The sequence below is a fragment of the Perissodus microlepis genome, chromosome 15 (genome assembly GCF_051167445.1).
Source record: "Perissodus microlepis isolate ML-2025 ecotype Zambia chromosome 15, ASM5116744v1, whole genome shotgun sequence".
In the NCBI taxonomy this organism is placed as follows: Eukaryota; Metazoa; Chordata; class Actinopteri; order Cichliformes; family Cichlidae; genus Perissodus; species Perissodus microlepis.
Window position 1 is genome coordinate 16,389,995 of NC_140475.1, and position 14,827 is coordinate 16,404,821.

Sequence of the window (14,827 nt, forward strand, 5' to 3'; positions counted from 1 at the left end):
GCTTCTTTAGGTTCTATTACTTAAGTACAGCTCAAACTGCATCTGAAAATTATCTTACCACAGCTCAGAATCTGTATCATAAGGATACCTCAATAAGACAGAGTGTGAACTTCCTGCTAGAGAAGTTTTCTTCACAAAGTTTAAGGACGGACTTAATCTGAACACAGAATGTAAACAAACAAAGATGCTGGTATTCTGCTTAACTCTTACTCTGCTCTCTGTTCTTCTTCTTCTCCACTTTTGTTTTTTTACTCACAGCTCAGAACCTCATGTTTCTTCTGATTTGAAGGCACCATGAACAACACAGCAAACCTGACCTCTCATCAAGATTTGTGGCGCAATGTGACGGTTGCAAACACCACCTCATTTTACCGTCCTGCTGTGGACCCAGTGATTGGCAATGTCATTACAGTAATGTTTACAATCATAGTCATCATCACCATGGTTTCACTTGGATGCACCATGGAGGTGTCTAAGATCAAGGTGACCAAGATCAGCAGTGAATGCGAATGTATATGTGGTTTGTGTATATGCAAAAAAGCATTGTGACAAAGCTTGAAAAAATTACACGTAAGCAGGGTTTTCGATGATGTCCTTATGCCTGACAACACATTCTAGTTCCTGCAAGGAATTGCTGAGCATGTTGAAATATAATGGATAAAATACGTAATGAACATCACCATTTTTTCTAAGTAAATATGGTTGATGTGAAATTCTCACCAGATGTTGGTAGCAAACCATTTGATCCATTCATGAGAAATGACGCAGGGAAAAAAGTAGTCAACTGAAATCAGTAAATAGAAAGCAATCCTGCCGCTTAATGCAAATCTATTTCAGCTGGTTTAGTCCCAAATGATAGCCTATAAAAAGGTGTCTCATTACCACACAAGAAACATCAGATGAAGGGTAAAACCACCAAGATTTCTCAAGACCTTCGCAGCCTTATTGTTGCAAATCATAGTGATGGCATTAGTTACAGATAAATGTCTAAACTAGTGAAGGTTCCAGTGTAGCACTGTTGGGGCCATAATCTGGAAGTGGAAAGAACATAATTTCACCGTAAACCGCTCATGACCAGGTGCTACCCCACAGACGAGTGAGAAGAAACATCAGAGGAGGCACAAGTGTTTCAAAGAAAACAAGTAAAAACACTCAACTGCCATGGTTTGTATGCACACCATACATACCTCAGCACGCAAGACTCCATTACTGAAGAGAAAGCATGTTAAAGCATGTTTAAAGTTTGCTAAACAGCATTTAGACATGCATGTGAAATATTGGGGGAATGTAGTCTGGTCAGGTGAGACCAAAACCATGTTTGAAGGTCAAAAGGCACTGCACATTACCCCAAAATCAGCATACCAACAGTGAAGTTTGAAGGTGGGAACATCATGGAGTGGGATTGTTTTTCAGCATACGATACTAGCAACCTTCGTATAATTGAAGATGAATGGAAAAATGTACCGAGACATTCTTGATAACAATCTGCTGCCATCTACCAGGATGATGAACGATGAAGGGTGGACGTTTCAGCAAGACAGTGATCCTAAACACAGATCGAAGGAAACTGAGTTTCTTTCTCTGAAACTAGACTGGCCCAACAAGTCACCTGGTTTGAATCCAACTGAAAATCTGTGGTAAGAGCTGAAGCTCAGAGTTCATAGAACCTTCAGGATTTGAAGACCATTTATGTGGAAGAATGGCCAAAATCACACCTGACCAATCCACACGACTAGTTTCTCCGTACAGAATGCATGTAGAAGCTGTCATCACCAACAAAGACTTCTGTACGAAATATTAATACTTTTTCCCTGTGTCATTTCTCATTACTATACATAACTTAATTAATGGACATCTATGGTTTGATTTCTTTGCATGTGTGGATTGGATGGGTTGTTAGCATCTGATGAGAATTTCATGTCAGTAGCACCTTTAGAAATATATTTACTTAGAAATGCTTATTTTACCTGTTGTAGATAATTTCTCCAGTGATTTCCAGGTGGGCATGCCTAGAAAACCTACAAAGGGAGGCATACTAATCACAAATCCAGTGTCTCAAAATACTAGACCATCACCTAAGAGCAGTCAGCAAATTATTTACAACTTCTGGAACAGTTCTTGATTTATACACTCTGCTTGGGTCTTCCATTAATTAGTGCATCGTGGCACTCCTGAGGTGCTATGATGATCTGATAATGGACCTTAGCTCACCTGTAATTTTGCTTTGTTTTTTTTTTTCTCTTCCTCTTGACGACACCCCATAGATTCTATGTAGGATTCACCCAAGAGAGTTGGATGACCAGCCAAGCAAAGTAGCCTAATAAAATGGTCATCATAAAAATTATCAGTTTTATTTCTGTGTGCAGGTCATAAGTCCTGTTAGAAAACTCTACATCTCCATAAAGATTGTAAACAGATGGAAGCTCAAAGTCCTCTAAAGTCTCCTCGTAGTCAGCTGAATTTGGATTTTCAATTCAATTTTATTTTATAGTGCCAAATCACAACAACTGTTGCCTCAGGGCACTTTATATTGTAAAGTAAAGACCTTAAAGTTATACCGTTTACAATTGATAAAGTCGATTTGATTCTGTTTTTGTTCAGACAAACCCTGTATCGAGTATACCCTTATACTCGATACAGGGGTCCACTCTACCCTACCCAGGACAGGGTTACTGGGGTCGTACCCTGGAGGCAATCCTCTCACAGCTCCGACGTTATTCCTTTAATTGGTAAGGTGCTGAATACCGTCCACACCTGTTTGCCTTTGTTGCTGTCTAGGTGTTCTTCGGTCTTTCTCTTGTAGTCTAACTTGGCCTCACGGATACCTCTCTCTTCAGGTTGGCACATTCTGTGCTAAGCATAAAAGTGAAGCTGTCAATTTACTAGTTAATCTTTGTTTAACCCTCACCCATGGTCACAAGCTATGGGTAATGACTCAAAAAGAATGAGATCAAGGATACAAATGGGTGACTGAGTTTTCCTTTAGCGACAGGGTAAGGCGCTCAGCCAATCAAAAGGGACTTGGAGTAGCAGTGCTGCTCCCACGCATCGAAAGGAGCTAGTTGTGATGTTTTGGGTATCTGGCAAGGATGCCTCATGGATGCTTTCTAGGTGAGGTATTTTGGGCATGTTCGTTTTGGGATGAGGGTCTGTGGCAGACCCAGGACTCAGTGGAGAGATTATATCTCTCAGCTGCCTTTGTAATGGCTCAGTGTCCCCCAAATGAGCTGGAAGAGGTGGCCAGGGTGAGGCTAGACTATGCTTCTTTGCTCCGACTGCTGCCCCATGACCTGAACCTGGATAAGCAGCAGAAAATAAGTGGATGGTTGGATGGAACAAAGAATTCATGGTTTGAGTAATTTACTCAAACTGGAATAAAATATAGAAATATTTTGAGATACTGGATTTCTGAACATTATCTATTGTAATAAATACAGAATATATGAAAGTTTACCTTTTTCAATTAAAATGCACTTTTTTATAGTAATCTTAGCTTTTTAAAAAATATATATTTCATTTGGCCTTTTTCTGCTTTATTGGATAGACTCAGTGAAGAAAGGACAGGAAAGTGGGGGCAGAGAGAGAAGGGGAAGACATGCCGCCGTGTTCATGTTAATATAAACACAGTGGCATGATACATTTTTGGTAAATTTATGATCAATTTTGCTAACTTCTTCTGTTTACAGAATTACATCATGAAACCCAAGGGGTTGGCTATTGCAGCTATGGCCCAGTATGGGATCATGCCTCTTACAGCCTTTTGCTTAGTTAAGGTTGGTATTTATGTAAAGTTAAATAAGATTACTAACATGCAGTATAAATAATACACATTTGTCTTTAAAACACTAAAAACACAGGCCGCAAGTCCGCCCCTGACTCTCCAGTTTCACAATCCTCTTCAGCACTCACGCTCACATTCACTCCACACCTCACTGCCAGACTCAGGGGAACAGATCAGGAAACAGGGAAGGGTCCAGGGATTTATATACAAGTAAACGTAGTTAGAACAGACTAGAACTTCACATGGAAAACAGAGGTTAACGGAGCTGTACTGACAAGTGTTACTCAACTCAGCTCAGGCAAACTGGATATCAGGCAGATTCATGGCAGGTGGGCACGTGAGAGGAGACGGTATGGTTTCCAGGAGGTCCAGAGGGAGGAAAATCCAAGCGAGCCATGACAGTCAGGAAGGCAGGGCAAGGAGCGTGGTGAGTGTGAACCCCATGGTTTGTAGACTGACTGATGTAGTAGAACCGAACAGGACAACCGCTGAAGAGTCACATGGCAGGAGATGAATCTGATAGAACTGAGAACAACAAGGCAACGTTAAACCTGGGACAGACGAGCATGAACTTGATCACAAGGAGGCAGAGTTACCACAAGAGTAGATGGACAAACTGGTGGAGAGTGGTAGGCAGTGCTGGTTTAAGAACCCTACTGCTGATTGCCGTTGAAACGAGGAGCAGGTGAGGTGCTGGAAACTCCACCCCAGAGGACGGAAATCTGGAACTCCTCTGACAAACAGGAACACCTCCCAGACACTCCCAAGGCACATGACAAAAGTTGCCCAGTATAATTGCATTTGTGTTGATGTACCAGTATATAATTGACACCAGACATTGTGTTTTAGACTATTAGACATTGTTACTGTTATTTACAGCATCCTGCAAGAGGTTATTGGGATTTTGTGTTACAGGGGTTCCAGTTGAGTGATATAACAGGTGTGGTTGTTCTGGTATGTGGCTGCTGTCCTGGAGGAATTTTCTCCAACTCCATGGCTCTGGCTATACAGGGGGACATGAACCTCAGGTACACATGGGAAGTTATGTAGTTGTAATACATTTATAATGACCAAAAAGAAGCTAAAAATGTCATTTGAAGTGATTAATGATCAGGCAGAAAACTTTACAACAGTTATACCAGTCGATTGTGTTTGCGAACTTTCTCACACTGTGTCTGCCTGTGGAGTTTTCAAATATAACACCAAGACAAGCACAATTCAGACAGTTCAGTTAGATTCTGGCATATCTCTATCTGATGTCCAGCATGTCAGTGGAATATTCCAGGAAGCAAGAATATCTCTAGTAAATTGTTTGAACATCAGGTTGACAGGGACATTTAGCATTGTGCAGTTATGAGAAGGGTTAATGGGGTCAGTAAAATACGAGGAATATGGAAATCATGAAGTCCGTGAAAATCAGATGTCATTTTTAATTCAGAAAGGCTAGTTTCCATAGCTCAGAGTAAAGCAACGTATTTGTCTCACCCTTGTCTTCTCCAGCATCGTGATGACTTCCTGCTCTACAATGTTGGCTCTGGGTATGATGCCTCTCCTGCTCTACATCTACTGCCAGGGTTTCCCCAGCGTGCAGAACGCTGTCCCTTATGGTGAAATTATGTTATCGTTGGTCTTGATCCTTGTCCCGTGTAGCATCGGCATCGTCATCAAGACCTACAGGCCACAGTACTCGAAGAAGTTCACGAAGGTTTGTGCATACTGACAGGAGAATGAAGGTCAGACAGATCACTAAAACGGATTAACAGTGTTGATTAGTCAGGTGTACAGGAATGGCAAATAAAGACTTCAATGACTCATATTTTAAATATTTGGTTAACAAAAAAAAAAACCCAAACAAAATGGAAAACCTGTAGATTACATCATCCTACAAATTCTAGAATTTGCTGATTTTTTTTCTTAACTTGACACACAGAGAAACTGAATAACTTTGTCTTCAGACAAGTCTAAACATCTTTCTCTAAACTCAAATAATTCCTAATGATACCTAATGGCAGTGAGAGTCCTGTTGCCTTGCCTGTAGAGTTCTGTGCGTCACTTTGATATGCTTCCGCAGACCATCACTGACCCACCACCATACTAAACAGTATTACAGGCAGCATACTGTTTGCCATGGCTTCTCCAGACCCTCCACAGTGTCAGGGACAGGGTCCACTAGAGGACGACTGGCCCTCAGGCCACCCTTATGAAAGAGACATTCACAGAATTTTTTAGGGCTCTGACAATGCTCATCCTGTTCCTTTTTGCACAAAGGAGTTACCTGTCCTGTTGGTGGGTTAAGAACCTTCTAAGGCCCTGTCCAGCTCTCCTTGACAGGGCCTATTAACTGGCTGCATACCACAGGCCTCCAAACCTGCAGTAGTTAAACCGTTACTTAAGAAGCCAACACTTGACCCAGCTGTCTTATCAAGTTATAGGCCACTGTCGAGCCTTCCTTTTCTTTCAAAACTTCTTGAAAGAGTAGTTGTAAAACAGCTATTTTCTTATCTGCAGAAAAAAAATGTTTATTTGAAGAGTTCAGTCAGGTTTCAGAGCTCATTACAGTACTGAAAAGCCATTAATGAAGGAAACAAATGACCTTCTTATGGCCTCTGACAGTGGACTCACTTTTGTGCTTGTCCTGCTGGACCTCAGTGCAGGGTTCTGTGCTACGACCAGTTGTGTTTACATTATACAGACAATAACATTAAAGACATAGCATTCATTTTCACTGGACAGATAACACCCAACTTTATCTAGACCTGGATGACCTGTCATTTTCTGCTTCTAAATTCAGATAAAACTGAGTTTATTGTTCTGGGCACTAAAAATCTTAGAAATCAAGTCAAGTCAATTTGCTTTATTGTCATTCCAACCATGTGCAGTGGTACAGTAAAGAGTGAAATGAGACAACGTTTCTCCAAGACCATGGTGTTACATATGACATATAACAGACAATCAACACAGGACTACATAGAACCTGACAGTACCTGACAGTGACTGTACCTGACAGAACAGAACGATACAGACACAACAGTGCAAAAGAAATGTGAAAAAGACTAAGTATTGTGCAAAAAGTAACGTGGTGTATGAAGGTGTGCGTGTGTGTGAGAGAGAGATTCTGCCTATAAGTGCCCGGTAGTGATGTGTATGAAAGTGTGCATGTGTGTGTGTCAGTCCAGTCACTGACTGTTCAGGAGTCTGACAGCTTGGGGGAAGTTACTGTTTCGCAGTCTGGCAGTGAGGGCTTGAATGCTCCAGTACCTCTTGCCAGAAGGCAGCAAGATGAAGAGTGTATGTGAGGGGTGTGTGACGTCCTCCAAAATGCTGGTGGCTTTACAGGTGCAGTGAGTGCGATAAGTGTCCATGATGGCGGGAAGAGAGGCTTCAATGATCTTCTCAGCTGTTATGGTGTCTAACAAGATCAGCTTAATATCACCTCTATCACCTTAATAGAGCACTTCACTCTCAGACTGCAGGCTTATTTGTGGTTCCTAAGGTATTTAAAAGTAAAATGGGAGACAGAGCCTGCAGTTTTCAGGCCTCTCTTCTGTGGAACGGGCATCCAGTTTGGATTCAGGAGATAGACACTATCCCTACTTTTAAGATTAGACTTAAAACTTTCCTTTTTGCTAAAGCATATAGTTAGGGCTGGATCAGGTGACCCTGAATCCTCCCTTAGTTATGCTTCAATAGGTCTAAGCTGCTGAGGCTTCCCCTGATGCAATGAGTTTCTTCTTCACTCACCTTTTAAACTCATTATGTGTTTATACACCAGTCTGCATTTAATAATTACTCTCTGGCTCTCTTCCACAGTGTGTCTTTGTCCTGTTTTCCACCTCTCACACACAGCTGGACACGGCAGATGGCCGTCCCTCTCTGAGCCTGGTTTTGCCAGAGGTTTCTTCCTTTTAAAAGGGCATTTTTACTTCATCTATCACCAAAGCGATTGGTCATAGGGGGTCATATCATTGTTGGGGTTTTCTCTGTATTATTGTAGGGTTTTACCTTACAATATAAAGTGTCTTGAAGCAACTGTTGTTTTGATTTGGAGCTATAAATAAGCTGAGTTAAGTTGAGTTGAATTAAATTTAAATCAATCAGAAATGATGAGGAGGGCAAAATCTCAACAGCCTCCACCTGTGAAACTATTCTGGTTTTGAACATTGTCTTGTTTTTGCATCTCTGGCACACCTGTTGTTGATTTCATCAACATCCAAGCCACTAAAACTGATTAACAACCCCCTCTCTACTTAACTGACCAGATCAATATCCCAGAAGTGTAATTTAATTGATCCTATACTCAAATTCTTTTGAGCAACACAAAAGCAGAAGAGAAGTCAAACACTGATTTATGTCCTGTTTTGATGTTCTTAGGTAGGCATGATTATAATGCTGATTATACTTGTGGGGACCTTGATCTTAATCGCTATTGGAAGCGGACATATCATCCTGACTATGATGTCTCCCTCACTCTTGGCCATCGCTGGTCTCATGCCTTTGATGGGCTATTGCTTTGGATACGTCTTCTCTTCAATCTTCAGACTCATCCACAGGTAGGTTATTTGTTTAATTCAATCATCAATGGATATATATATATATATATATATATATATACATATATCCTTCCATATGCCTTCAGGGAGCGGAGGACCGTTTCCATGGAAACAGGCTGTCAGAATGTCCCGCTGTGCACCACCATATTGAAGGTAGCTTTCCCTGACGAAGTGGTGGGTCCTCTGTATCTATTCCCAACAGTCTACTTGGTGTTTCAGTTGTTGGAGGCGGCGATGATCATCATGCTGTTTAGGTGCTACCAAAGGTTCAAGAGAAAAGAGACAGGTAAGAGTGACAGCAGGATTCAGATGTTACATTTTAACACAGGCCTTTTATCACACAAGAAAAAAAAAAAAAAGTATCTACAGATGTCTGGCTGGTCATTATTTCACAAAAATTCAACTGTGACTTGATCAAGTGTGGGTGTGGATGTTGTGGACATCTGAAGTGGGCAATGCTAGAACAAAGTTTGGGTTAATTCACTGAACTACATTCAGGTTGCAGCATCTCAGATTGGAGTGTTTGCATTACTCCAGTTGCTATATTTAAAATATTTTAAATTAAACATTTTTTAAATTTTGCGTTTGAAGAAACAGTACTTTTTACACTACACAAAGTATAGAGCAAAAAAATAAATAATACAGATATATTCTCCCCAAAGTACTTTATTGTATCTTTATGGGCTTGTAAAAGGGGCGATGCCTTCTAAGGTACTCCTGTTGTACCCTTTCATGTTGTAGGTTATGGAGAACCACTATTGACAATATTATACTCTCATGTACTGGTGCCCAAACTGACCTTTTAAAAAGGTGCTACATTAGACACAGTGTAATTTATTCTATATAATTTCATTATTAATAATGTATTTGCTTTGATTGTTAGTCATTTGAGTGGTCTCATTGATCACCGAAAGCATTATGTGCCTCATATCTGCCTCTACAAGAACAAAAGCCCTACTATGTGGCAACAGTGCTAACCACTGCACCACTCTGACCTGAGACGAACACACAATAAATGCACACTTGAGCCTCAGTTACAGGTATGAGACAGTTAAATGCAAATTTATGGCATTCTGCATTTAAGCATTAGTAATTATTATTAACATCTGGCACTCTCAATAGTTTAAATTCAGTTCAATTTGATTTCAATCCAATTTTATTTATATAGAGCCAAATCATAACAGTAGATGCCTCAAGGCACTTAGTATATTATATATAATATAAATGTATTAAGGTATTATATTCTAGGATTTTATAATGATACAGAGAAACCCCCAACAACCAAACCACCCTCCTATGAGCAACACTTGGCCACAGTGGGAAGGAAAAACTCTAGTTTAACAGGAAGAAACCTTCAGCAGGCTTAGGGAGCGGCAGCTATCTGCCACGATTGGTTGGGTTGGAGTGGAGGAAAACCTAGTTTACCTAGTTATTCTAGACACAGGAACTTGAACACATAGTACATTACTAAACATACAGTCTGTGGTTGAAGCAGCAGAAAAAAAGAGGCAGAGAAAATGAACAATTCCACCATCAGGTGTGGATGAGCGAAAACAATACACAAAATTATGACCTGAGTCGTAACAAACTGCAAGCACCAATGAGCCCACAAAAAGGTTTCTGGCTAAGAGTCTCTGCTGCCTGTTCTTGCTTTCCATTCTACACACAAATTGTCAAAACGGCACCAAAACAAATCAAAGAATAACTTTGTGATTGTGTTTTGTTTAGGCAGATGAATAACCAGACCTTAGGATTTCACATTTAACCACAGGTTGAGCAACTTTTGTGTCAAATCTTGGTTTGTGTTAATACATCTGCTTGTCTGACCCACAGAAACTTACCAGGCTGCTGCCACTGGAGAGGATCTGAAAGAGTCTGATGTGTGATGTCAATTACCACTCATATATGTCTCTATTAGCGTGAACGGTTTCACCAAAGGGGCTCCAGATGAAGTAACCAAAAATAGCTTACTTACAGCTTAATGAACAAATAGAAAAATGTGCAACTGTATTTCTTGATTATAAAACAATATCGTTATCTGAAACCTGTAAATGTATTAGTAACTTCAGTTATAAAGCACTAATGAAGCCAAAATCCAGTTTTAAATACATTTTTGAAAAATCTGATGAGTCTATCTTTTTCCTACGTCATACAATTACAAGTTTCCACTGAAAATAAATTCATTATGTACATTTATGTTTTTTCAAGCTCTTGTCCACTAAGTACCAATAAGTACCACTGAGGAAATGCCAGGAAACATGTCCACCGTCTCATGGATTACTACATTACAGGCTGCAGTATGTGAGATGAGCAGAGCTCTGAGTTTGTGATATGCACTGCGTGAGCTCCACAGAGCACTGTCCAGTTTTCATTCCTGTTCACCTTGACCACCTTAGACTTTCAGTAGAACTCAAGGTCGTGGTGCCCACAGAACGGTTAGATGTAAACATGATGGTGCTCGACTTCAGAAGGAAGAGCACAGCTACATAGACCATCACTGTCCTGGGATAAGATGATGCCCAGGTACTCCACTAGGTACTCACAGGTACAGGAAGGCAGATCCATCTCCTGCAATTGATTGGGGTGGAGGGGAGGAGGGGAGGAGGACAAAACAAAAGATCCAGCTGGTCATGGAAAATTACCGCTCCTCTCAGAGCCTGGTTCTGCTAGAGGCTTCTTCCTGTTAAATGAGAGTTTTTTCTTCCTACTTTCACCGAGTAGAGTAGGGTAGACATATGGACAAATTTTGTATTTGATGTCAAGGAAAACTAACATTTTAAATGACAATGGGAAACAGTGGCAACAAAAAAGTTCTGGCTAAGAGTCTCTGCTGCCTGTATTCGTATTCCATTTTCCACAAAAAAGGTAAAACAAATACAAAAACCTCCATCAAAGAGTAACTGTGCAATTGTGTTTTGTTTTTTGCTCAAGACCACTTTTAAAAAAATCCCAAGAAAGTCTCCATGGAAGCACAAATATAAAGAAACAAGGGGAGGCTCAAGACTTTTACACTGCACTCTCAGTGCAAAGGGCTGCCTGTGTATGTGCTGCTGGTTTTAAGGGTTTATGAGAAAGCATGCTTTGAATGCTCTAGTGAGATGCCACAGCAATCAAAAACAGCACATTTGTCACAGCTGAAGCCGCGCAAAGTGGGCCGTCTCAGAACGGAAAACACACGGAGACAAGGGGTGACGAAAAACACAAGAACTTTATTACAACAAGACTATGAATCATGAACTCTGAACGGAATTATCAACAATAATGAGAAACAAGGTCAGAGAAGGTCAGAGGACTATAACTTGGGCATTTTTCAAGATCTAAGGTCACAATGAGAAACATCACCAGACATTAGTGCACTCAAAGTTCAAGGTTTGGTGGAGGGCATGGGCACCAGGAAATGCAACCGGGAGTCTCCGTACACTGCAAGAAAAAAAGAGGAGATTAAGGGACCATGACCCAGAGCCCCGGAGATGGAGAAAACAGAGTGTAGATTACTTAATCTTACAGTTTTGCAGGTGGTGGACTGGCAAGGTGGGGGAAGGATGAGTTGTCCAGGTGAGCTGATTACAGAGCAGGTGATCCGTAGGGCTCTGTGATGGTGACAGGAGGGCAGGCAGGTAAGCTGAATGAGTGACAGGATAGAGAAACTGAACAGTCACATTTAGACCAGCAGATGGGTGAGAGTAAGTGTTGTCTAAGACGAAACCTGAAAGCCGACTGAAGGTCTGTAGAGACAAACAAAGTCAACAGCTTTCTGCAGAAATCAGCTCTTTAACCAAAACTGTAGCGACTAACACTGACTGTGGCACGCTGAGCACTTGGCGGAGAGTAATGGTGATCGCTGATCCTAAATGCTGACAGCATAATTGCTCCCAGGTGTGGAGAAGCGTCAGAACGGCTTGAGTTGGCGCTATATAAATAAAATTGAACGGAACTGAACTGAACACAACGCAGCGACTCTGCCCAGAAGTGGAGACAGCAAAAAAGAAGAAAACTCCAGCACTCACCCGGATCATGACAACATTATGACCACATGTCTGTAAGAATTTAGAGGAACAGATGTAACATTTAGTTCAGGTGTATGGTGCGTCTAGTACTTCTGGTTGTCCTAACATCTATCTAATCTGTGCAGTTATAACTCAGATCAAGATTTTTTCTTTTCTTCATTTAAGCAATATTAGTCCTTTAAAAGCAGCAGTGGTTCATTATACTTGAATGATTTTTTCTCTCTCAATAGCGCAGTGTTTTGAATGAATATTGGGCAATGTGAAAAGTGTAATTCATCTGCATGTTGACATTTTCCTTGGAAATTCAGCAAATAGCTAAAGGATTTTTAAAGAAGGGCACAGGTTTTCACAATGCTGGGTTTTAATTTCAGTATTAGTTCATTATAGTTAAAAATAATAACTTTTAAAAAATCTATGTAAATCACTGTTTCTGTCATGGCAGTGGCAGCAGATGTGTGGAGTTATAAGAGAAGGTCCCAAATGCAGGCACAGGCTTTGATGCGAGTGAGCTTTTATTTACAGTACGTGACATTCAAACAAAAACAGGAAATGAGTGGCGTGGAGCTAACAGAACCTTAACTGGGAGAACTAAAACCTAACATGAGCCTGAACTGAAAACAAGAAACCTGAATACCTGGAAGAGGAGACAGAGAGCAGGGGCATGACAGACAGACGAACCGACAACAAGCACAAAGAATAATAATAATAATAATAATGGATTGCATTTATATAGCGCTTTTCAAGGCACCCAAAGCGCTTTACAATTCCACTATTCATTCACTCTCACATTCACACACTTGTGGAGGCAAACCACAGTTGTAGCCACAGCTGCCCTGGGGCAGACTGACAGAAGCGAGGCTGCCATATCGCGCCATCGGCCCCTCTGGCCAACACCAGTAGGCGGTAGAGTAAAGTGTCTTGCCCAAGGACACAACGACCAGGACAGAGCCTGAACTGAAAACAAGAAACCTGAATACCTGGAAGAGGAGACAGAGAGCAGGGGCATGACAGACAGACGAACCGACAACAAGCACAAAGAATAATAATAATAATAATAATGGATTGCATTTATATAGCGCTTTTCAAGGCACCCAAAGCGCTTTACAATTCCACTATTCATTCACTCTCACATTCACACACTGGTGGAGGCAAACCACAGTTGTAGCCACAGCTGCCCTGGGGCAGACTGACAGAAGCGAGGCTGCCATATCGCGCCATCGGCCCCTCTGGCCAACACCAGTAGGCGGTAGGGTAAAGTGTCTTGCCCAAGGACACAACGACCAGGACAGAGCCTGAACTGAAAACAAGAAACCTGAATACCTGGAAGAGGAGACAGAGAGCAGGGGCATGACAGACAGACGAACCGACAACAAGCACAAAGAATAATAATGGATTGCATTTATATAGCGCTTTTCAAGGCACCCAAAGCACTTTACAATTCCACTATTCATTCACTCACTGGTGGAGGCAAGCTACAGTTGTAGCCACAGCTGCCCTGGGGCAGACTGACAGAAGCGAGGCTGCCATATCGCACCATCGGCCCCTCTGGCCAACATCAGTAGGCTGTAGGGTAAAGTGTCTTGCCCAAGGACACAACGACCAGGACAGAGATCGAACCGGCGACCTTCCAGTTACAGATGCGCTTCCCAACCCCCTGAGCCACGGTCGCACACACGGTAGCTGTGTCCAAATTCATGGGACACATGAGGACCCGGCCTTCGCGGTCTACGTGGGCCGGGTCCTCAGGAGGTAGACCGGAAGTAAACAGCTGGGGAAATTGGACGGTCTAGCCTTCTGATTAGCGTCACCGCTGTCTCGGTGGAGTTTAATAAACTCTATCTAAAATATAACAGGACATTGGAGTAAATTCTCAACCATCTCACACTTCTGTTTAATCAGTTTTCTGTTTGACGTTTATTCAGCTGTGTGAAAACCAAGGAGGAACCTGCCCGGGGGATTAATAAAGTTTTATTTAATCTAATCTAATCTAATCTAATCTAATAACTTTAATCTCAGCCAAACCGATTTACTCATGAACAAATAAAACACTGAAAAAAGCCCAACAATAACATTTTTAGGTTGTCTAAGTGACTTACATATTACGTTTAACCTGAGTAGCGAAAGTCCGCGGTGATCTGAAAATGATGTGCCGGGAGTTGTGCCGTTCTCTGCGGCTCTAGTGACCCTCGAGCTCTTGGCTAGCTATCGAGCTGGTGGGTAACAGACGTCTCCGAAAACGTCGAAGCACTTTTGCAAATATCCGATACCTTGATAAAACGAGCAGATGTTTGAAGTTTACACAACTACTTTCTCGCCTGAAAATATGTTAAAAGTTTATTTTGTGACCCAGAAAGATTAATAAGAGTAATTTTAAAACTTAGTAGCGGCCGCCATTGCCGGAAACTGGAGTTTGGCTGGGCCGTGCTATGAATTCTGGGATATGGTAGGCCCACGAAGGACACACCCGACCCGTCCTTCAAATTCGGGGA

At 41.6% G+C, this 14,827-nt stretch overlaps 1 protein-coding gene across 1 annotated transcript; it reads left to right on the top strand.

Annotated features, from left to right (window-relative positions):
• Nucleotides 1-269: 269 nt before the first annotated feature.
• LOC146371970 (hepatic sodium/bile acid cotransporter-like) lies at nucleotides 270-10,402 on the top strand. Its single transcript, XM_084953867.1, has 7 exons — nucleotides 270-483; nucleotides 3,687-3,773; nucleotides 4,697-4,809; nucleotides 5,282-5,486; nucleotides 8,153-8,331; nucleotides 8,418-8,617; nucleotides 10,165-10,402. Exons 1-7 carry the CDS (start codon nucleotides 295-297, stop codon nucleotides 10,215-10,217), a joined length of 1,026 nt encoding a protein of 341 aa, XP_084809993.1. The 5' UTR covers nucleotides 270-294; the 3' UTR covers nucleotides 10,218-10,402.
• The last annotated feature ends 4,425 nt before the right edge of the window (nucleotides 10,403-14,827 follow it).

Bases quoted from the DNA above. Each gene is read 5' to 3' on its own strand.
- LOC146371970 (XM_084953867.1), top strand. From the start codon at position 295: ATGAACAACACAGCAAACCTGACCTCTCATCAAGATTTGTGGCGCAAT. The intron at 484-3,686 runs GTGACCAAGATC...TTCTGTTTACAG, and splicing joins TGGAGGTGTCTAAGATCAAG to AATTACATCATGAAACCCAA. The intron at 8,618-10,164 runs GTAAGAGTGACA...TCTGACCCACAG, and splicing joins GTTCAAGAGAAAAGAGACAG to AAACTTACCAGGCTGCTGCC.